This window comes from Hyla sarda, chromosome 3 (genome assembly GCF_029499605.1).
Source record: "Hyla sarda isolate aHylSar1 chromosome 3, aHylSar1.hap1, whole genome shotgun sequence".
NCBI lineage: Eukaryota > Metazoa > Chordata > Amphibia > Anura > Hylidae > Hyla > Hyla sarda.
The window spans coordinates 156858698-156882756 of record NC_079191.1 but is presented as its reverse complement, the minus strand read 5'-3'; the positions used below and the strand labels follow the sequence as shown (position 1 = coordinate 156882756).

The window sequence follows — 24059 nt, the reverse complement described above, 5'->3', positions numbered from 1 at the left end:
TCAAATTACTGTACGTTCGCTCATCTCTAGCAATTAGCAAGACACCCCCAATAAAAGAGTGGCTCTGCAGGTGGTGACCACTTCTCATTTCCTATGCTTCCTGGCTAATGTTTTGGTCACTTTTGACTGCTGACGGTGCTTTCAATCTAGTGGTAGCATGAGTAGTGCACATCAATGCGAGCTGTGGCAAGAAAGTTTGCTGTGTCTGTCAGCATAGTGTCCAGAGCATGGAGGCACTACCAGGAGACGTGGAGGAGGTAAAATGAAATTCATGAGCTTATTACTTGTAAGTCTACATATGTTGTTTATTATATCATATGTCCCTGCCAGAGATATTCTATTGAAAAAAAAAAAAAAGGAAACGTCAACTAGCAACCAGATTCAGGGAACATATGTATTCAGTTAAAACTGGCATATCTACAGTAAGACTCAGACACATTCGGAATGAACATGGAGGCAACACGGATACCATGAAATTTGGTGGTTTGGAGAGAGTAGGAATTCCCCCTAGTGGCAATTGGCATAGTCTCAAATGAGAGGCTCGCTGGATCCTACTAGTGGAAGCACAGGGCCCCGCAGGACTTAATGACAGGACTGACCTTATGCCGTTTTTGTAATGGTTTCATTCCCTAAAATACATAGTGTAGTAATACATGAAAGTCCTTTTATATAGTGGTTTTTTATATATATTTTTAACACGATTAGTTTTTTTCTTTTGCACATTACCTTGACGACAGCTCCACCCCTGATATAGATTAGCGCAGTGACGCAATTGAGGCTGGAAGAAGCAAACGGCTGTTAGATGTGGGTGCTCAGAGACTAACGTCTCCCTGCTGCACGGAGGGTCTGTGAAGATACCTACTACGAGAACGGTGAGAGCAAGCATGCACTTTTTTTCTTTGTACATGGAGATGTGTGTTTATATATGTATTGTGTGTAGCGAACTAGAAATCCCTGCGTCGTGCAATATGTAAAAGGAGCAAAGGACATATATATTTATTTTGTTATATTATCCTCTTCTCTTTCATATTGTGAGTGTGTGTCTCAAAAAAATGCCAGCCAGCCATATGCAACATGTGAGAGGATAAGGCGATCCAGAGAGGAAAGGGTTACAGAGCAACCTGCAGTGATTGGCTGAATGCTCTGAGACTCAGTGATGCCCAGTGAGGGAGGAAGTTTAGTCAAGTTGAGTGAGGGCAGAAGAGAGACATGCCCCCTGCCTGAGAGAAGATGACAATACAGGCTGCAACTGATGTGAGCTGTTTTTATTAGAAATATAGGGCTAAACACATTAAAACTGTTGTGTTACTCAGTACCTCACCCTGATTATGTACATCTAAGTTTTTAATATTTGGATGAGATGATAGGTACGCTTTAACCAATAACAAAGCAGCACTATGACTAACTGCTAATAGACCATGCAGCATTAAAGATTACATAACTAATTCAGGAATAATTTGATAGATACAGGGGGTAAAACACACAACCACTTATAGGTCCAGCTAAGAGCATTCATTGGAGAGAAACAGTCATGAGGCATATCTTACGTGAAGGTTGACATGAAGGGCTCTAATTCTTAGGCACATGATTTGTTATATAGACTAAGGGCTCCTTCACATCAGCGTTGGGTCTCTGTTTGCTCAGGTCCCATCACTACAATGGGTTTAGCAAAGAAAAAAATACTGCAGCTCAGTTTTTTCCTCTGTTATTTTGCAGGAGTTAAGTAGACACCAAGCAGAAACCCTTTTCAAAGTCAATGGGACCAGGTGGTGTCAATGGGACCAAGTGGTGTCAATGGGACCAGTTGTGCAACGGTTCATCCAGCTCTGTTTGTCTGAAACAGACTATGCAACGGAGCACCAATGCAGAAATGAACTTATACAGCTAGCCTTATATAACAGTATATGAGAGGTTTTCCCATAGACATTATACAAATAAAAACCTTTACACGCTTTCACACATTTTTTTTTAGCAAAACATTTGCATTTATACACTATACAAAAAGTTTCCAATATTTGTGACATTTAGCTATTCTGAGTCATCTGTTGCATAACAACTGCAAAAAGACTGAGCATTTGTAGGTATTCATCTGCTCCATCTGTCAAACACTTGTCCACTTCCTGTAAAATAAAATTACAATAATATAAAATCTTAAGACATAAGAGTGATTTAAGCGTATAAAATGTACATTATACACAGTAGATTGCTGCCATAACTTTCCATAGACAGGTACACAGCATTTTAGAGTTTTCACCTTGGTTTTAGTTCTTTTATGGTTTTAATAGGGTTTAAGGGGTTACATGTGATATTTTGCAACATTCCATATGTGATCCAAGGTTTGGTCCATCAGTGAACCAGTGGCAGTATCATGGGAGCCCAAACACTAATAACAATGAGAAACTGCTGGCTATGATAGAAAAGAGCCAGAAGACAGTGTGTATCACAGCTTGTGTTGTATGTGATTGCATAACTGCAGAGACTGTCACAATGCCTATACCAATTCAAATGCCTACAATGGGCACAGAAAAATCTAAATTGGATCATAGAAAGAGGCCTGGTCTGATGAATTACATTCAATGCTCTGCTGGGAACCTCGGGTGGATGCTAACAAAATTGACCCCTTGGCAACAGAATTCCCTTATGGCAGAGGCCACTTTCAGCAGGATATTGCACCCAGGGTATGTGAGGTCTTGTGGGTTGGTGATGCTGCCTTTATTATTTTTCTGGCATACCTGGTAAATAGAAGAATTAATTTCTTCTATACATGTGTTGTGTAAAGAATACTGGGAGTATTCATCAAAGTTTGGTTACTCAAAATTTTTTAACTTTTGTTTTTTTGCCCCAATTTTTAACCCCTTAAGGACAGGCCCATTTTGGCCTTAAAGACCAGACCAATTTTATTTTTGCATGTTCGTTTTTTCCTCCTCACCTTCTAAAAATCATAACTCTTATATTTCCATCCACAGACCCATATGAGGGCTTGTTTTTTGCGTCACCACTAGTACTTTGTAATGACATCATTTATTTTACCATAAAATGTACGGCGCATCCAAAGAAATATTATTTATGTGGGAAAATTTAGCACATTTTGGAAGGTTTTGTTTTCACGATGTACACTTTCCGGTAAAAATGACACCGATGTTATATGCTTTTCTATAATTGTACCACTTCAAAATCACAAACCATTTTAACAAAATTAGTATGTTTGAAATTGCCCTATTTTGACCACCTATAACTTTCTAATTTTTCCATATATGGGGCAGTATGAGGGCTCATTTTTTGCGCCATGATCTGTAGTTCTAATCAGTACCAGTTTTGCTTAGTTTTTACTTTATACATTTTTTATAAAAAAAAATTTGGCATAAATTGTGACAAACAAGCAGCAATTTTGGACTTTACGTTTACGCCGTTCACCTTACGGGATAATAACTAATATATTTGAATAATTCAGACTTTTACGCACGCGGCCATACCAAATATGTGTATTTTTTTTTAACGCTTTTTTGGGGGGGAAATGGGGGGAAAAAACGACGTTTTACTTTTTTATTGGGAGACGGGTCAAATTTTTTTCTTTTTATGTCCCCATAGGGGACTATTCGTGGCAATAATTTTATTGCTAATACTGTTCAGTGCTATGTATAGGACAGAACACTGATCTGTGTTATCGGTGATCTTCTGCTCTGGTCTGCTCGATCTCAGAACAAAGCAGAAGACCCCGGGAGACAGCCAGAGCCAGGTGAGGGGACCTCCGGCCGCCATGCTGGATGATCGGATCCCCACGGTAGCGCTGCGGGCGATCTGATTATGCATTCAAAGAACCGCACTGCCGCAGATGCTGTGATCAATGGGTTAATGGCGGACATCCACGCAATCGCGGATGTCCGCCATTACCGGCGGGTCCCTTGCTGCTGATAGCAGCCGGGACTTGCCGCACATGACGCGAGCACCGCTCCGGTGTTCGCGATCATGGTGGTGCGGAAATGTACGTCATTGTGCCGTTGTCGTTAAGGGGGTTAAAATACCTTTTACTCTCTGCTATGCCATGACACAATGCTAGAGAGTGCACTTGACTTAACAGGCTGTGCTGAGGGATGATTTACAAAGTATACTACTATGGATGACATGTGGAGGGAGAGGAGTTACTGATGCAATTGGCTTTGCATGTTTCTATGTGATCAGGAAGGAAAGAAAGAAACAGCCACACCACAGCAAGGAAGGGGGTTACACCAAGCACTGAAAAGCTAAAAAGGGGTGGGTGGGGAGAGATTACAGACAGAGCATGAGGAACCCTGGGCTATGTATCTGTAGCAAGCTGAGCCTATGTAGTAGAGCTATATCGGGACTTAACTCCCCTGGCAAAAGGCAGTGAACAGCAGATTGCAGGAAAAAGAGAAAATTAGTCACCAAGACTTCAGAGCTGTTTTTCTGGGGGTAAAGAGTAATTTTCTGTAAATTAAGTGATATTTATTGGTAATAACCACTCTATACCAGATATGCCCCACAAGACCTATACTTTTGCAGATACCCTGACCAATCATATGCCTCATAGCAATTTCAATCATTGATGTTTGTCAGTATTGTGTCATTTGACTTACTGCAAGTTTCTCTGTAATGATGGCCTTCTGTCTGTCAGTCAAATCTTCTCGTTCAAGTATAATATCATGAAGCTGATTTACAAGTTGTGTTGCTGCATGACCATTATTTATTAAATTCTTTAGGATGGATAAAAAAAAAAAAAAAAAAAAAGAATACATTAACAAAACATTACAGGCTATGCAACATGGTTGCAGAAACAGTCAAAGTTAAGGGTAATGACATGCTAACAAGGCATTAAAAGGAGTACTCGTGAAACCTCACTTATCAGACACATCCTTTTTGGGGGGCATCGCTGTCGGACCCCCTGTGATCAGACACTTATGTCCTATCCTGTGAATAGGGGTTAAGTGTTTAAAAAGTTCAGTTCTCTAGAGTACCCCTTTGAAGAGGTTGTCCGCCTTTTTAAAATGCATATATGCCAGCTACTGATTGCACTAGTGATCAGCTGTAGCAGTCAAAGATCTTTGATTAAGGCATACGGTGTCTTCATATTTTATGCCATTCTGAGCAGGTATTCAATTTTTTCCATATCAAGTCTTCGGACAACCCCTTTAATATGGATTCTACATCACCAGTTAGGGCATTGTTCCATGCACTATTGTCAAATAACAGAGCAGCCATCAAAGTACTTACCTTCACTACAGTTTCCAGTTTCTCAAAGGATCCACTCTGGCAAGCTGCCAAGACTGTTTCTAGGGTTTCCTTAGGAATTACCTAGAAAAGAAAAAAGATATGGCACAGGGCAATGTTGAGCCAACTGTGTCTCATACTGAAATAAACTGCATCTAAACTTTATTGAATATTTTACCTCTTAAATTAATGTTATGGCCATTGTTAATAATGATAACTTTATAGATATAAAACCTCAGAGAAACACATTGGCATATTCAAAGCGTTACTGACATTAGAGACTAGGGATCAACCGATTATCGGTTTGGCCGATATTATCGTCTGATATTCAATTACCTTGCCGGTATCAGTGCAGCTTTCAACTGTGTGATAACACCTGAGAGATGCAGACAGCTTGCAGCCTCTTCAGGAGAAGCATTCACATGCACAGTGATACAAGGTGCTAAACTATTGGCACTACTGATGGATTTAATACCAACACACTAGGGAAGAAAAAAAGGCTTCTTCCCGTGCAGAAGCTGTAAAGCTTATAGGAGCACTAATCTCACATCAGAATAATGAAATAAAACTCAAACAGTTTCTTCACTGTGAATCAAAGGGGGCGATTTATGCCATAAAATGTCCCTGTGAAAAATTATACATCGGGAGAACAAAAAGACTACTCTGTAAGAGAATTTGCGAACATCTGTACAATATTAAAGAGTACCTGTCATCATCTAAACTTTCCCTGATCCCCCTTCCCATCTGTCCCTTTCTCTAACTAAGCCTATCCCTGTGTTTATTGAGGTTTAAAACGCTGTGGAAATACCTTTTTTCATCCCTCTTCATTAGCTCAGGAGCACTGTCTTTCTGAGGGGTGGAAGGAGGCGGGTCCCGGCAGGCATGATGTCACATGAAGCCTGGCTGGAACTCTGCTTCTGCCAGTCTTCCTGTATACTGCTCTCCCTCTGCAGCAGTGTTTCCCAACCAGGGCACCTCCAGCTGTTGCAAAACTACAACTCCCAGCATGCCCAGACAGCCAACAGCTGTCCGGGCATGCTGGGAGTTGTAGTTTTGCAACAGCTGGAGGCATCCTGGTTGGGAAACACTGCTCTGCAGTGTGCATACAGACTAAGTACAAAGGAGGGACGGCAGCCTGTCTCTCTCCTGTGTCTCTCTGCACTAAAAAGTCAATGCTGAGAACCAGGGGCTGAGGGAGCAATTACACAGAGCAGGGAGTGCAGTGAGATAATACAATGTATAAGATAACGTGTGGTGAGGGGCAGGGGGGAGGGGGAGGTGACTGGCTGTTATATGAGAGGAATGTGCAGGCTTGTAGCTCACAGGCTGGGAGTCCTGAGCTGAGAGTACTGAACTTCCGATGGAAGGACCAGAACCCTTTCAGCATTAGTCCTAAAAGCTGTACACTTACTATGAAAAGCATAGGATGCTGCTTGCAGACCAGGCATAGAAGAGTGACCCCTAGTGGCCAAAAGTATAAAATGAAAAAACTGGTATAAATATTAATATTTTTTAATGAAGATATATTACAATATCTCTTCATTAATGATTATGAACAACATATTAAAAGTTTTTGTTGATGACAGGTACTCTAATCGAGGATATGAGGGCCATCCCCTCTCAGATCCTTTCATACAGGAATTATGTTGCTTTGAAATGATTTACCTTTTTTGCAATACAGGGTGGGCCATTTATATGGATACACCTTATTAAAATGGGAATGGTTGGTGATATTAACTTCTGTTTGTGGCACATTAGTATATGTGAGGGGGGAAACTTTTCAAGATGGGTGGTGACCATGGGTGGAGAATTATTTTCTACTGATGCTACTTTTGTAACTCTTCCCCCATGTATTAGAGCTATGTCTATTCTATAACCATATAGTTTGACGTTATGTGGTTTTGGTAGTACGTTTGCTACCATAGTTTTTTTTGGTATTTCTCTATTTAATAAACTGGCAAGAAATTGCATAAAACTATCCTTCTAGATACACAAAAAAAATATAAATAAAAAAAAATAAGACTGCAGACTTGGAGGCTTATTTAGCTATGTAGAAGTAAACTATTATATATATATATATATATATATATATATATATATATATATATATATATATATATATATATATATATATATGGCTCCTACAAGTACCCAAGTCAAAGCAGAAAAAAATAGAAATTTAAACACAGATCAAAGACGCATTTTGTGAAAGAGGAGCAGCTCTTCTATTTATTTATATAGCGTCTACAGATTCCGCAGCACTTAAAATTATGGGGTACAAAGACAAGTATCAGACATAAAATTACACAATAACTATTCAAACAAGAGGTGTGGGGATATGTTGAGGCCAATTAGAGACTGTTATAGGCCTGTCTGAAGAGATGTGTTTTTAGGCCACGCTTGAAACTATGGATGTTGTTGTTGAGTCTAAGGGATTGCATTCCAGAGAACCAGTGCAGCACGAGTGAAGTCTTGGAGACGGGAGTGAGAAGTTCGGATTATAGAAGATGTTTGTGTGAGATCATTAGCAGATCGGAGAGAACGTGTAGGATGGTAGACAGAGATGAGAGAGGAGATGTAGGGAGGTGCAGCATTGTGGAGGGCTTTGTGTGTGAGACTGAGGATTTTGTACTGTATTCTGGACTGAATTGGTAACCAGTGTAATGACTGGCACAGGGAGGAGGCGTCGGTGTAGCGGCTGGAGAGGAAGATGAGTCTGGCTGCGGCATTAAGGATGGACTGGAGAGGAGAGAGTTTGGAGAAAGGAAGGCCTATTAGTAAAGAGTTACAGTAGTCGAGGCGGGAGTGAATCAAAGCAATAATGAGAGTTTTAGCAGTTTCAGTAGTGAGAAACCGGCGGATTCTGGAAATGTTTTTGAGATGCAGGTGACAAGAACGTGAAAGAGACTGAATATGGGGAGTGAAAGACAGATCAAAGTTAAGTATAACTCCAAGACAGCGAGCCTGCTGCCCGGGAGTTATGGTAGTACCACATACCGAGATGGAAATGTCAGGGTTAGGTACAGTATCAGTTGATGGAGAAAAAACAAGAAGTTCTGTTTTCAAAAGATTTAGTTTCAGATATAAAGAGGACATGATGTCTGAGATAGCAGAGAGACAGTCACTGGTATTCTGTAGGAGTGCAGGGGTGATGTTGGCGGAGGAGGTATAGAGTTGGGTGTCATCAGCATAGAGGTGGTACTGGAAACCAAATCTACTGATTGTTTTTCCAATGGGGGATGTGTAGAGTGAAAAGAGAAGAGGACCCAGGACCGATCCCTGGGGAACCCCGACAGCAAGGGGAAGAGGAGAAGAAGTAGAGCCAGAAAACGACACGCTAAAGGAGCGGCCAGAAAGATAGGAGGAAAACCAGGCGAGAGCAGAGTCCTTGAGACCGATGGAGCGGAGACTGCTGAGGAGGAGTTTGTGATCCACAGTGTCAAAAGCCGCAGACAGGTCCAAGAGAATCAGTAAAGAGAAATTGCCATTTGATTTGGCTGTCAGAAAATAGTTAGTGACTTTGGTTAGGGCCGTTTCTGTGGAGTGAAGGGAGCGGAAACCAGACTGTAAGGGGTCAAGGAGAGAGTTCTCTAAGAGATAGCGGATAAGGCGGGAGTAGACCAAGCGTTCCAGGAGTTTGGAGATAAAGGGGAGATTTGAGACGGGTCGATAGTTGGCTGCACAGGACGGGTCCAGAGATGGTTTTTTCAATAGTGGGGTTATGATAGAGTGTTTGAAGGAAGAGGGAAAGACCCCAGAAGAGAGGGAGAGGTTAAAGATTTTAGTTAGGTGACAGCTGATAGCAGGAGAGAGAGACTGGATGAGGTGTGAAGGCATGGGGTCACTAGAGCAGGTAGTGGGGTGGGCGGAGGAGAGGAGCCTGGAAACCTCATCCTCCGTTACAAGCTCAAAAACTGAGTGTGATGAAGAGGAGACGTGGCTGGGAATTGGATCAGAACTTTTAGGGGACTGGGCGAGGATTTCATCACAAATTTCATCGATTTTAGTTTTGAAGTATTTGGCCAGGTCTTCAGCACAAAGATCAGTGATTGCGGTCTGTACTTTAGGCCGAAGGAGAGAGTTGAACGTGTCAAAAAGGCGTTTTGGGTTGTTAGAGAGGAAATGAGGGAGGTAAAATATGTTTGTTTGGCGAGATGAAGAGCGGAGTAATAGGATTTAAGCATGAATTTATAGTGCAGATAGTCTGAAGAAGTCTTAGTTTTCCTCCACAGACGTTCAGCACACCTAGAGCATCGCCTGAGAAAGCGGGTTGTTAGCGTGTGCCAGGGTTGCTGCCATCTGTGTCGGGAGGTTCGTGTTTTTAGGGGGTGCCATTTGATCCAGGGTAGACTTGAGGGTGTCATGGTAATGTTTGTCTGCTAGATTAGGGCAGGAGAGAGAAGAGATTGGCGATAGTGAAGATTGTAGAATGTCTATAAATTGACTAGTGTTTATGGCACGCAGGTTTCTGTAAGTGTACAAGGTTGGAGTGTCTGGAAGAAGATAGGAGTTACTGATAGAGAAAGAGAGAAGGTTGTGGTCAGAGAGCTCAAAAGGAGAATTAGTGAATTTACAGACAGAGCAAAGTCTAGAGAAGATCAAGTCCAGTGTATTCCCATCCTTGTGTGTGGGAGAGTCAGTAAGCTGTGAAAGGGCAAAGGAGGAGGTTAGAGACAGAAGCCGAGAGGCAGACGAGGAGATTGGGGTATCAATGGGGATATTAAAATCACCCATGATGTGTAGGTGTTTCTGAGGAAAGAAAGTGAGGGAGCCAGGTGGCAAAATTATCCAGGAACATTTGGGGAGGACCAGGAGGACGATAGATGACTGCCACTCAGAGACAATGGGCGGAAGAGCCTGAGGGTGTGGACCTCAAAAGAGGGAAATGTGAGTGAGGGTAATGGGGGGGGGGGGGGGGGGGTGTATGGGATTACTTGAAAAGTGCATTGTGGGGCTAGAAGCACCCCAACTCCTCCACCATGCCTGGTGTCAGATCTAGGGGTATGGGAAAAGTTAAGGTCACCATAAGATAAAGCAGCGAGAGAAGCAGTGTCAGAAGGTTGTATCCATGTTTCTGTGAGAGCCAGCAGATTAAGAGAATTAGTGAGAAATAAGTCATGAATCTGGGTGAGCTTATTGCACACAGATCGAGAGTTTAGAAGAGCACAGTTAAAGTTTGTAGTGGTTCCGCAAGAGGCAGGTAGTGTAGAGCAAATATTAGTGAAAGGTGGGCCAGGGTTAGGAGCAATGTCCCCAGCAGCTAAAAGCAGAAGAAAGAAGAGGGAGAGCAGATGGGTGGGTGAAGTGATGGAGCGACTTCTGTGCTGTACCATGGAATGAGGTGACTTTGTGTGGTTTATGATGGTGAGCAGTGCATGCAAGCAATACATAGGTGAGGGAAGGAGGCATGGACAGATGTATATAGAGTCCACCGGAGAAATCGGTGGGGGATATAAGAGAAAATGTATCGCAATGAGGTAAGTAATAAGTGAGTGCATGTTTGGTTTTTTTGGGGGGAAAAAGAGTGACTTACTTTTGTAGTTATAATGTTGAGTTAGTTCCCTTTTGTTCCCTTCTGGTTCAATTCTGGTATAATTCTTGATGTCACACTTAAGAAGCACTTTGGATAGCTGTTTGAGATGGCATATTTGAATATCTCCAGACCTAAGGTCTAACAGACCTATAGCCTCTGATATATAGTGTTAGGCTGAGCCAGAAAATTGGCAGAGGAGTGCAATCAGGTGTGAAAAAGGGTGGGTGGGGAGCAATAAAATTTGGGGAAGAAAGTTAAGAAAAAATAAACATTTTGGGATCACTCGGGGGGAAATAAATTGTGATCAAACAAAATAGAAACACTTGCCAGATAACAGTAATAAATATACATGACAATGCAATAATGGGGGAATGGGAGTACACAATCACAAGATTAGTGACATACCAGGTTGATTTAAATACAGCTAAACAGATATGCAGTGGCGAGAACAAGTGATTGTGGTAGTTGTTCTATGGATGTTGTTGTTGAGTCTGAGGGATTGGGGGATAGCATTCAACACAAACAGGAATTCTACACAAGTAAGTTACTCAGAAGAACTAGTAATAAAAAGAAACAATAGGAATAGTATAGCGGCATCTTACCCCAGCTATTTCTGTTACCACTTGTTCTGTAATCTCTCTTCCTGCAGTAAGCCTGGTGGCAGCTTGTAGAAATGTGATTGCTTTTCTCAAGTCTCCTTCTGAAACCTCAACCAGATGACTTACTGCCTATAAAAAAAGTAAATAAAAAGGTCAGCTTTAAAATATTTAGGTCAGCCTTGAAGAAAAATCTACATGTAAAGCATTTTCTGAAGAGAGACTCCAGTAAAACTTTTTCCTTTGGATTCGAATTTTACATTCCTATGATCATAGATTTTAGTTACAATTGCAGAGATTTATCAAAACCTGTGCAGAGGAAATGTTGCCAAGTTGCCCATAGCAACCAATCAACTCGCTTCTTTCATTTTTAACAAGGTCTCTGCAAAATGAAAGAAGCTGATTGGTTGCTATGGGCAACTTGACAACTTTTCCTTTGCACAGGTTTTGATAAATCTCCCCCAATGTGTGCCAATTTCTGGAATAAATTATAGTAGATATATTGAGCTGTGGAATACCATGCTAGTTACCATTAAGCCCCACCCACTTAGCACAAAAATTAGTGATTTCTGCATGCCAGAATACTATTGTCCAAGAAATTGTTAAGAACTTTTATTTATTTTAACCACTTTGGTAGAAAGTTAACTAAGAGCCAAACTGATTAGAAGCAGGAAAGCAGGAGGGGGTATACGTCTTCCACACAGAGCTCTACAACCATAAGACGAAACGGGGCGTACATGTATTCCCTGGTTGCGGTCAGGGTGTATAAAGTGCAATCCATACTCTAAGACCCGACTGCTATAGGCAGTCAGGACTCAGCGTTAATTAACCCTTCAGATACCACAATCAACTCTGATGCTGCATTTTAAAAGTCATAAAATTTACCTTTTTACTCTAACTATATCTATATATTTGCAACTTTTTACCCTTAATTATATGGCAGCATTAGTTACTCTTCTGGGTAGTTTCTCCTCCTGCTTACATTTTACAAAAAAAATTTGTATTGTCCTTTTAGGTCAACCTGATGGAGCCTTAGAAATGCATAATTTGAATAAACGTTGATTAGGTTACTGTAAGTTATCCACTGTCTGCTACTTTCGGGTCTACATAGTTTTTTCTTCCAGCCAGGAGCGCCGTCTCACGACGTCCGCTTTATTAAAGGCCCTCGAGGATCCTTTGATTTCCTGAGTGTCAATCTACTTAAAAGTAGTAAAATGTAGTCTTTGGTTGCAACATGAAACAGAAGTGGTCTCTCTGTGCGAAAACATCCAAATTTTTTACTGTGAATGGCGTAAATAAAATAAATAAAGGAAATTCCAGAATTGCTGTTTTAGGTCACTTCCCATAATATAAAGCTATCAAAAAGTCCCATCAAAACAAAAATGGTACTTTTAAAAACTATAGATCATGGTGCAAAAAATTGACCCTAAAACAGCCCTGTTCAATGGAAAATTTAAATAGTTAAATGGGTCAGTAAAGTACAATTTTAAGATTACTCCTTTTCTTATAAAAAGTACTACTTTTGATCAGTCAACTCCTGCCTTAAAATTTATTTATTTATTATATATATATATATATATATTTATATATATATATATATATATATATGTGTATATATATATATATATGTGTATATATATATATATATATGTGTATATATATATATATATATGTGTATATATATATATATGTGTATATATATATATATATGTGTATATATATATATATGTGTATATATATATATATGTGTATATATATATATATGTGTATATATATATATATGTGTATATATATATATATGTGTATATATATATATATATATATATATATATATAAATAAACTGGGTGTCCTAATCATATTGACCTGCAGAAGATAAAATGAAAGTTTGCAAAATATACATTTTTTTTTTGTGCTTCACCATAGTTTTTGTGGAAAAATAAGTGATGTCATTACAAAGTACAATTGGTCAAACAAGGCAAGCCCTCACGTGGTCCTGTAGGTAAAGAATTTAAATGGGCACTGTCAGATACAAAATATTTTGATATGTTGTAAAGCATGCAAAACCAATAGGTTTTGCAATTGCTTTCATTAGAAAATTTTCAGTATTTCATACTGAAAAAGCCAGTCAAACAACTGCCCCCCCCCCTGCTTGCTTGGATACATACTGGCCCTGCTGTGTCCATGCGTCATCACCTATGTCATGGACACACTTCCTTGATTGAAACAAAAGACAGACAGCGCTCCATAGTGTGATACCATTGTTGCACAAAGGGTAACTAAGGTGGATAACACGCTTACCACAATGGGTTACAATCAACCAAGTGCAACAATGGATCAAGGCGTAGAATAATAGAGATGAGGTGTCAGCAGCCACTCCACGTCTCGTCAGGTACAAATATGACAAAAACAGAACTCCAAGGTGTGAACGGGATACAATGGCGCTCGACAGCCAGGTAGTAAGACCAAACATTTATTCACCCATAATGCAATGTGTTTCACAGCACAGCTGCTTCATCAGGCATGTTGATGAAGCAGCTGTGCTGTGAAACGCGTTGCATTATGGGTGAATAAATGTTTGGTCTTACTACCTGGCTGTCGGGCGCCTTTGTATCCCATCCACACCTTGGAGTTCTGTTTGTCATATTTGTACACTTCCTTGATTGACAGCTGTGAGCGCAGGGCTCACAGCTGGAGGTAGAATCCTCCCACTGTCAGCTTGTGTCCCGCTACTGTCAGTGAGGACAAGTTGGGAGTTGTAGTTTTGCTAATGTTAGGGGAGATGTGAGCAGACAGCATACTGAGGGAGGGGGCGGAGACCTGCACAGTGAGGCCATGCCCCCTCCCTTTAAGAGGAATTCAGAATAGTGAGCTAAATTAAAAAAGTGTAATAAAAAATAAATAAAAAGGTGCTAGACACCAAAATTAGATGTACATGGTCAGGATTAGGTACTGAGTGAGCCATTAAAAAAAAAAAAAAAAAAAAAATTTTATATATATATATATATACACATATATATACATATATATATATATATATATATATATACATACACATATAATTTTTTTTTTTTTTTGGTTGGATCTGACGGGTACACTTTAAAGACTTACGGCTATTGAAAGTCAATGAGGAAGAAAGAACACAGCAATTTTTCATTTTTTAAGCAATTTGAAGCTGCAGATCCTAATGTAGACCAACTTACGGAACACAGCTTCAAATTTTGTTCAAAAAAAATGTACAGGATACTGTACCGCCTCACCTTCTGAAATACATAATATTTCCATTTACAAACCCATAAGAAGGCTTGTTTTTTCCGTGACTAGATGTACTTTATAATGCCATCACTAATTTTACCTTTAAGTGTATGGTAAACCCGATAAAGGGGGCTGTGGCCAGGCCAAAGGATAGAGACAAATTGAAAATGGCCCACCAACACCACAGAACAGAGGAGAGCTGATGGGCAGAAAAATGGAGATGTGCAGATATGCGTCCTGAATGTCCACCGAGGACAGGTACTCCGCCTGGTCCATGGAGATAACCGACCTGAGAGACTCCATGCGGAAATGCCACAGGAGCAAGTGACTGTTGAGAAGCTTGAGGTCCACGATAGGGCGGACAGAGCCCCCTTTCTTTGGAACAACAAAAAGGTTTGAGTACAAACCTGAAAAACGCTCCTTGGGAGGAACCCGGGACAATCATGCCCTAAGTGAGGAGAGTGTAAAGAGCGACTTGGAAAGCCACCGCCAAAGACGGGGGCGGAAAAAACGATACCGGGGAAAGGAAGCGAATTCTATGCGATATCCGTCCGAGACTACTTCCTGAACATAAGAATCCTGTACCTAAGCCAGCCATGTATCCTGAAAGAGGGCTAAACGACCCCCCCACCTGAGAAGAAGACTTGAGTGGGGGCTCCCCTTCAGGCGGAGGGAGGCTTGCAGGTACCTGCTTTTGTGGGAAAGCGGCCAGAGCGGCCCTCCGGTTTCCAGGAAGGACATGCCTTTAAGGAGGGGCCCTTACGGGGCTGTGAGGACACTGGTATGCCCGAGCGAACCTGGGAGAAAGATGGAAAGGGCTGAAAAGGGAGAGGCTTTTCAGCGGGAGTCTGTGTGGCGCGATTTATTTTGCAGAAGCAAAGAACTTTTACCTCCAGTCTCTTCAGAGATGATCTCATCTAGGAATTTCCTGTAAAGACGGGTACCCGCAAAGGGAAACTCCGTGAGTGATTTCTTAGATGCAGCACCAGCGTCCCAGGCCTTCAGCCACATGGCACAGCAGATGACAACCAGATTACCCGTGGTAAAGGCCGCACAGCGTGTGGATTACAATGAAGCAAAACACAAATACTCTACGGCATGGGAGAGTTGCAGTGCCAGGGCAGCCAAGTCTTCTTGCGGGGCCCCAGACAAAATGCCTCGGGGGAGCTGAGCGGCCCAGACAGTAAGAGCCTTAGAGACCCAAATGGAAGCAAAAGTCGTTAGAAAAGAGGTAACCGCTGCTTCAAAGGCGAATTTGGCAAGGTTTTCTATCTTCTTGTCAGCAGGATCCTTGAATGAAGCTGCCTCCGCCAAGGGCAGTGTTGTAGACTTAGACAGGCGAGAAACTGGAGGGTCTACTGTAGGTGGAGTCGACCACTTCCACTTCAAGATCAGTGCCTGGGAGAACGGAAAGAACACCTGCAACTTCTTGTTCCTTTGGTAACGTTTCTCAGGGTGCTTCCAAGCCACGTCCATGAGGGAGTTGAATTCTGCGTGAGGGCTGAATACCTTGGTGGTGCGCCTGGAGCGGCAAAAGGAGACTTCAGGAGTTGGATCAGAAGTTCCAGTGTCCTGCAAATTAAAGGAGTCTCTAATGGCTGACACTAAACTGTCCACCATGGCGCTCCAAAGCGGTTACCACCGACTGTGAGACCCGTGCCAAGTGGGAAATGGACTGGGAGAGGGAGGAAACCCATTCAGGTGTGGAAGCAGAAACCAACCGTTCTATGGGGTTATCCTGGGAGGACTGGATCCCATGGTAGAACAGGCAGGACAGGTAGCCTCAGCAGAACCGCCAGGCATTTTAGATTTGCAGCCCACACAAGAATAGTAAGTGACTAGTAAGTCAGCTGTCTGGTGGGAACATCGGGTGTGGGGTCGGACAAAGAAAAAAAAATGAAGAAAAAAAACGGAGAAATCTCACCCAGGTTCCTGTGTCCTAAAGAGGGAGCTGGAGGAGCAGAAGTCCAAAGCAAGGCAGCAGTCACTTGGCCAAGAGAAAAGAGTGAAGGACCAGCAGCAGCTTGAGGAGATGGAGCCTGGGGGGGGGGGGGGGGGGGGGGTGAGAAGGGATGGCTATGGCAATGACCCTCCACCCCCAAGAGCGTGCACTGCACTGATAGGTAGGGGGGGTGACCCCTGGTGCGTGCGCTTGCAGCTAATAGGAGCCTGGAGAGGAGACGTAGGGGGTGCGGGAGCGATGTGCAGAGAGTGCTCCCGGATTGGCTAGAGGGCGGTGTTCGTGCCCGACATAGCAGGCCCAAGCCGCGGCCACCTTGCCCCAGGTTTGGCCAAGACAGAATATGGCCGTCTGTGCTCTCACAGCCGCAGAAATGCAGTGCTCAAAAGCCCCGGCGGCCAAAACCGAATGTAAAAAAGGCTGGCTGCGCACCAGTGCACTACAGTGCAGCAGCGTGGGAACAGATGTGCCAGGCGGATATGCCGCCCATCAGAAGGACAGCTCTAAGTGGTAGCACTGGAGTGCAAAAACCTCCCTGCTGCAGGAGAGGGGACAGGCATTCTACTTTATGTTAGTGGTAAATTTTCAGCAATACTTAAAATTTGAACATTTAGCTTTTTTTTTTTTTTTACTTCTCTGCTTGTAAGGAAAATGGACATACCAAATAAATTATATATTTATTCACATATACAATATGTCTACTTTATGTTTGCATCATAAAGTTGACATGTTTTTACTTTTTGAAGACATTAAAGGGCTTCAAAGTTTAGCATCAATTTCCCAATTTTTCATAAAAATTTCGAAATCCAAATTTTTCAGCGACCAATTCAGTTTGAAGTGAATTTGAGAGACCTTTCTGTGAGAAATACCCCATAAATGACCCCATTATATAAACTACACCCCTCAAAGTATTCAAAATGACATTCAGAAAGTTTGTTAACCCTTTAGGTGTTTCACAGGAATAGCAGTAAAATGAAGGAGAAAATTCAAAATCTTCAAAATTTTACACTAACATGTTCTTGTAGACCCATTTTTTTTGAATTTTAACAAGGGGTAAAAGGAGAAAAAGACCCCCAAAATGTGTTACACAATTTCTCTAGAGTAAGGAAATACCTCATATGTTGCATTTAGGAAGGAAAAAAAAAAAACACATGGCATACTATTTTGGAAGCTACACCCCTCAAGGCACGTAACAAGAGGTACAGTGAGCAAGCCTTAAAGGACATCTGCAGCGTGATTAACACTTATCCCCTATCCACAGGATAGGGGATAAGTGTTTGATCGCGGGGGGTCCGACCGCTTGGACCCCCTCTGATCTCCTGTACGGGACCGCGGCACTCCCGTGCCGGGGGCGTGCCGGCCGCAGCATGACGTTGCAGCCGGCACGCCTCCTCCATACATTTCTATGGGAGAGGCAGGGAGGCAGCGTTCGTACCTCCCCGTCTCCCCCATAGAACTGTATGGGGATGGGGAGGAGACGGGGCATCACTGTCGACTTCTAGGTCGACGCTACGTGCCTTAGCGCTCACCATGAGCGCTAATGGCGGCGCTCCGTTAGGGAGATGGCGGGGGTCCCAGCGGTTGGACCCCCCCCCCCCCCCCCCCCCCCCCCCCCCGCAATCAAACACTTATCCCCTATCCTGTGGATAGGGGATAAGTGTCATACCGCTGCAGTTGTCCTTTAACACCCCACAGATGTTTGACGAATTTTCACAAAAGTTGGATGTGAAAATTTAAAATTTAATTTTTTCACTAAAATGCTGGTGTTACCCCAAAGTTTTCATTTTTACAAGGGGTAAAAAGCCCCCCAAGATTTGCAACACTATTTCTTCTGAGTATGGAAATACCCCATATATTGATGTTAACTGCTCTGCGGGCGCATTACAGGGCTCAGAAGAGAAGGACCGCCATTGGGCTTTTGGAGAGAGAATTTGGTTGGAAACTACACCCCCTCAAAGAATTTAATAAGGGGTGCAGTGAGCATTTACACCCCACTGGTGTTTGACAGATCGTTGGAACAGTGGGCTGTGAAATAAAAATGTTTATTTTTCATCTTCACGGACCACTAATCCAAAAATCTGTCAGACACCTGTGGGGCGTAAATGCTCACTGTACCCCTTGTTACATTCGGTGAGGGGTGTAGTTTTCAAAATGGGGTCACATGGGGCTTTGTAAACGAACATGGCCTTCAATTCCGGACAAATACTCTCTCCAAAAGCCCAATGGCGCTCCTTCTCTTCTGAGCATTGTAGTTCGCCCGCACAGCACTTCACATACACATTTGGGGTATGTTCTTACGCAGAAGAAATGGGGTTACAAATTTTGGGAGGCTTTTTACTATTACCCCTTGTGAAAATGAAAACTTTGGGGTAACACCAACATTTTAGTGGAAAGGGTGTATATGTATTTTTTTTTTTTACGTTTTATTTTGTGGTGTGTAGTTAGTGTTTTTATGGTACATTCACACGAGCAGGGGTTTACAGTGAGTTTGAGTTGCAGAGGAAAATTTGCCGCAGCTCAAACTTTCATTGGCAAACAAGCTGTAAATTCCCGCCCTTGTGAATGTACCCTGTACATTCACGGGCGCAAAACTCCAGCTGTAGCAAAACTACAACTCTAAACATGAACTGAGAGTTGTAGTTTTGCTACAGCTGGAGGCACACTGGTGGGAAAACACTGAATTAGGTAACAGACTAACTCCGTGTTTACCCACCAGTGTGCCTCCAGTTGGTGCAAAACAACAACTTCCAGCATGTACTGACAGATGCTTGTTGCCAGGCATGCTGGTAGTTTTACAAGATCTGTAGGGCCACAATTTAGAGACCACTGCACAGTGATTTCCAAACTGTGGCCCTCCAGATCTTGCAAAACTACAAATCCCAGCCATTTGCTGTCTGGGCATGTTGGGAGTTGTAGTTTTGCAACAGCTGGAGGACTACAGTTTGGAGACCAGTGTAGTGGTTTCTAAACTGTTGTCCTCCAGATCTTGCAAACCTACAACTCCCAGCATGCCCAGACAGCCAATGCCTGTCTGGGAGTTGTAGTTTTGCAAAATCTGGGGGACGACAGTTAAGAAACCACTACACAGTGGTCTCCAAACTGGAGTCCTCCAGATGGTGCAAAGCTACAACTCCCAGCATGCCCAGACATGCAGGGATTTGTAGTTTTGCAACTTGTAAGGGGGAGGGCACTTACCGCCGGCATCGTTGACGCTGCCGCCAGACCTCCGGACACCAGCCACTCCAGTCTATCCTGCCACGCACCCGCCACACACCCGATCGCTGATCGGGTTAATCAAATGGGGTCCCCGGGCGGGAGTGGTCTCCTGCCAGACACCCCGGAACTTTAGCTAATTAACCCGATCAGCGCCGTGGGAGCGAGCATTTAATGAACGCTATAATATATATATATATATATAGATGCAAATCAAAAAATGTTGCAGTATCTTGTAAAACATTTTTTGATTTGCATCTGCATCATTGGACTAATACGGCTACTTAAATTTACTATACATTACATTATATATATATATATATATATATATATATATATATATATATATATATATATATATATATATATATGTATATGTATAGCAGAATGCGCGATGGTATCGATTCATCCGTTGTATATAAAGGGCGTTCTGCGTGAAGGGGTTAAAAAAAATTAATTTAAAAAAAGTATGTTACTATGATAATGTACACACACAAATATATATCTAATACACTATTCTGCATCATACTTTTCCCTTTCTGTCCTATTAGATCCAGTATTAATATGTCTTTTATGTTGTACAAACTTTATACCACAGGTGAAGTAAAACAGGTGAAGTAAATCCAGTTGATTTCCTTAATCCTGCCCTTTTCCCCAGCATCATTTAGTATGGCTATATAAACTGGACATTACACCACCATTTATCCTTCATTTTGGCTACTGAAAAGACCCGAGGTCTTGAAATGCATTTAGCCTGGTTTTACTTACCTCCATGTAGTGCAAAGGACATTTACCGCAAATATCCATTCTATTGCTTAACCACTCGCAACAGCAACCCCCGTTACAGTACCACTGTTAAAGCCCACGCACTGAAAAGACTGACAAGTGGATGCCGGCATAACAGCGCATCCACACAATCTGATAACATCCAGCCACGGACATCACTATCTCTGAGGCCAACTGCCATCCGTGCCAAACCGTGGCCCAACACCTTACTGGAGATCATCGCTTTTACCACACACAGCTCCCCAGCCACGACTGCTCAGTGCATCATCCAACAGGCACCGCTCTGCGGGCGAACTACAATGCTCAGAAGAGAAGGGGCGCCATTGGGCTTTTGGCAAGAATGTGTCCGAAATTGAAGGCCATGTGTGTTTACAAATCACCCATAGTGCCAGAACAGTGGACCCCCCCCCCCCCATGTGACCTTATTTTGGAATAAGGGGTACAATGAGCATTTAAATCCCACAGGTGTCTGACAGATTTTTGGAACAGTGGTCCGTGAAAATGAAAAATAAAATTTTTCATTTGCACAGCCCACTGTTCCAAAGACCAAACGCCAGTGGGGTTTAAATCCTCACTGCACCCCTTATTACATTCTGTGAGGGGTGTAGTTTCCAAAATGGGGTCACATGTTGGGGGGAGTCCACTGTTCTGGCACCACGGGGGGCTTTGTAAACGCACATGGCCCCTGACTTCAATTCCAACCAAATTCTCTCACCAAAAGCTCAATGGCGCTCGTTCTCTTCTGAGCATTGCAATTCGCCCGCAGAGCACTTTACATCCACATATGGGGTATCGCCACACTTTATATCCACATATGATGTTACAAATTCTGGGAGGCTTTTTCTCCAATTACCCCTTGTGAAAATAAAAAATTTGGGGTAACACCAGCATTTTTTATTTTCATGTACAACTTTAGCGGAAATCTGTCAAGCACCTGTGGGGTGTTAAGGCTCACTGTACCCCTTGTTAAGTTCCTTGAGGGGTGTAGTTTCCAAAATAGTATGCCATGTGTTTTTTTTAAGTTTTTTTTGCTGTTCTGGCACCATAGGGGCTTTCTGAATGCGATATGCCCCCCAAAAACCATTTCAGCAAAATTTGCTTTCCAAAAGGCAAATGTGACTCCTTCTCTTCTGAGCACTGTAGTTCGCCCGCAGTGTACATGACGTCCACACATGGGGTATTTCCATACTCCGAAGAGATGGGGTTACAAATTTTATGGGGCACTTTCTCCTATAAACCCTTGTAAAAATTTTACATTTTGGGGAAAACCAGCATTTTAATGAAAAAAAAAAAAATATTTCATTTACCGTATATACTCGAGTATAGGCCGAGTTTTTCAGCACGATTTTTCGTGCTGAAAACACCCCCCTCGGCTTATACTCGAGTGAACTCCCCCACCCGCAGTGGTCTTCAACCTGCGGACCTCCAGAGGTTTCAAAACTACAACTCCCAGCAAGCCCGGGCAGCCATCGGCTGTCCGGGCTTGCTGGGAGTTGTAGTTTTGAAACCTCCGGAGGTCCGCAGGTTGAAGACCACTGCGGCCTCCGACATCATCCAGCCCCCTCTCACCCCCTTTAGTTCTGAGTACTCACCTCCGCTCGGCGCTGGTCCGGTCCTGCAGGACTGTCCGGTGAGGAGGTGGTCCGGTGAGGAGGTGGTCCGGGCTGCTATCTTCACCGGGGAGGCCTCTTCTAAGCGCTTCGGGCCCGGCCTCAGAATAGTCACGTTGCCTTAACAACGACGCAGATGCGTCGTTGTCTAGGCAACGGCTCTATTCCGGGCCGGAAGCGCGGAGAAGAGGCGCCCCCGGTGAAGATAGCAGCCCGGACCACCTCCTCACCGGACCACCTCCTCACCGGACAGCCCTGCAGGACCGGACCAGCGCCGAGCGGAGGTGAGTACTCAGAACTAAAGGGGGTGAGAGGGGGCTGGATGATGTCGGAGGCCGCAGTGGTCTTCAACCTGCGGACCTCCGGAGGTTTCAAAACTACAACTCCCAGCAAGCCCGGACAGCCGATGGCTGCCCGGGCTTGCTGGGAGTTGTAGTTTTGAAACCTCTGGAGGTCCGCATGTTGAAGGCCGCAGTGGTCTTCAACCTGCGGACCTCCGGAGGTTTCAAAACTACAACTCCCAGCAAGCCCGGACAGCCGATGGCTGCCCGGGCTTGCTGGGAGTTGTAGTTTTGAAACCTCTGGAGGTCCGCAGGTTGAAGGCCGCAGTGGTCTTCAACCTGCGGACCTCCGGAGGTTTCAAAACTACAACTCCCAGCAAGCCCGGACAGCCGATGGCTGCCCGGGCTTGCTGGGAGTTGTAGTTTTGAAACCTCTGGAGGTCCGCAGGTTGAAGACCACTGAGGGCGAATGATGAGAAGAGGATGATGAAGGGGGGGGGGGGGGGGGTGTGGGGATGATGAAGGGGGGTGGGGATGATGAAGGGGGGGGGGTGTGGGATGATTACAAGGGGATGATGAAGGGGGGATGTGTGGGATGATAAGGGGATGTGTGGGATGATGACAAGGGGATGATGAAGGGGGGATGTGTGGGATGATGACAAGGGGATGATGAAGGGGGGATGTGTGGGATAAGGGGATGTGTGGGATGATGACAAGGGGATGATGAAGGGGGGATGTGTGGGATAAGGGGATGTGTGGGATGATGACAAGGGGATGATGAAGGGGGGATGTGTGGGATAAGGGGATGTGTGGGATGATGACAAGGGGATGATGAAGGGGGGATGTGTGGGATGATATGAAGGGGGGATGTGTGGGATGATAAGGGGATGTGTGGGATGATGACAAGGGGATGATGAAGGGGGGATGTGTGGGATGATGACAAGGGGATGATGAAGGGGGGATGTGTGGGATGATATGAAGGGGGGATGTGTGGGATGATAAGGGGATGTGTGGGATGATGAAGGGGGGATGTGTGGGATGATGACAAGGGGATGATGAGGATGTTAATGACGGGTCTGGATGATGACAGGGGGGGGATGAGGTATTTCCCACCCTAGGCTTATACTCGAGTCAATAACTTTTCCTGGGATTTTGGGTTGAAATTAGGGGTCTCGGCTTATACTCGGGTCGGCTTATACTCGAGTATATACGGTACACATCCGACTAACAAAAGTAGTCAAACACCTGGGAGGTGTTAAAGAATACCCGTCAGATCCAACAAAAAAACAATATTTTTTTTTATATGTCACTCAGTACCTAATCCTGACCATGTAAATCAAATTGTTATGTGTCTATCACCTTCATTTTTTTTTTTACAATTTTAATTTAGCTCACTAGTCTCAATTCCTCTCAAAAGGAGGGGGCGTGGCCTCACTGTGCAGGTCTCCGCCCCCTCCCTCAGTATGCTGTCTGCTCACATCTCCCCTAGCATTAGCAAAACTACAACTCTCCCAGCTTGTCCTCACTGACAGTAGCGGGACACAAGCTGACAGTGGGAGGATTTTTCCTCCAGGTGTGAGCCCTGCGCTCACAGCTGTCAA

At 43.5% G+C, this 24059-nt stretch overlaps 1 protein-coding gene across 5 annotated transcripts in view; it reads right to left on the bottom strand.

The window, feature by feature from the left end:
* Positions 1 to 325: 325 nt before the first annotated feature.
* RFC4 (replication factor C subunit 4) overlaps positions 326 to 24059 on the bottom strand; it is a 148937-nt gene continuing 125203 nt past the window's right edge. For 2 of the 5 annotated variants that reach the window (XM_056565308.1, XM_056565309.1), the window contains exons 8-11: positions 11362 to 11487; positions 5230 to 5310; positions 4596 to 4712; positions 808 to 2120 (exon numbers count right to left, since the gene is read on the bottom strand). In XM_056565308.1, coding sequence (XP_056421283.1) covers positions 2025 to 2120; positions 4596 to 4712; positions 5230 to 5310; positions 11362 to 11487 — 420 coding nt within the window. In that variant the 3' untranslated portion in view covers positions 808 to 2024. Of the gene's footprint in view, positions 2121 to 4595; positions 4713 to 5229; positions 5311 to 11361; positions 11488 to 24059 lie in introns of all 5 variants that reach the window. The other 3 variants (XM_056565311.1, XM_056565307.1, XM_056565306.1) reach the window with 3 other exon arrangements.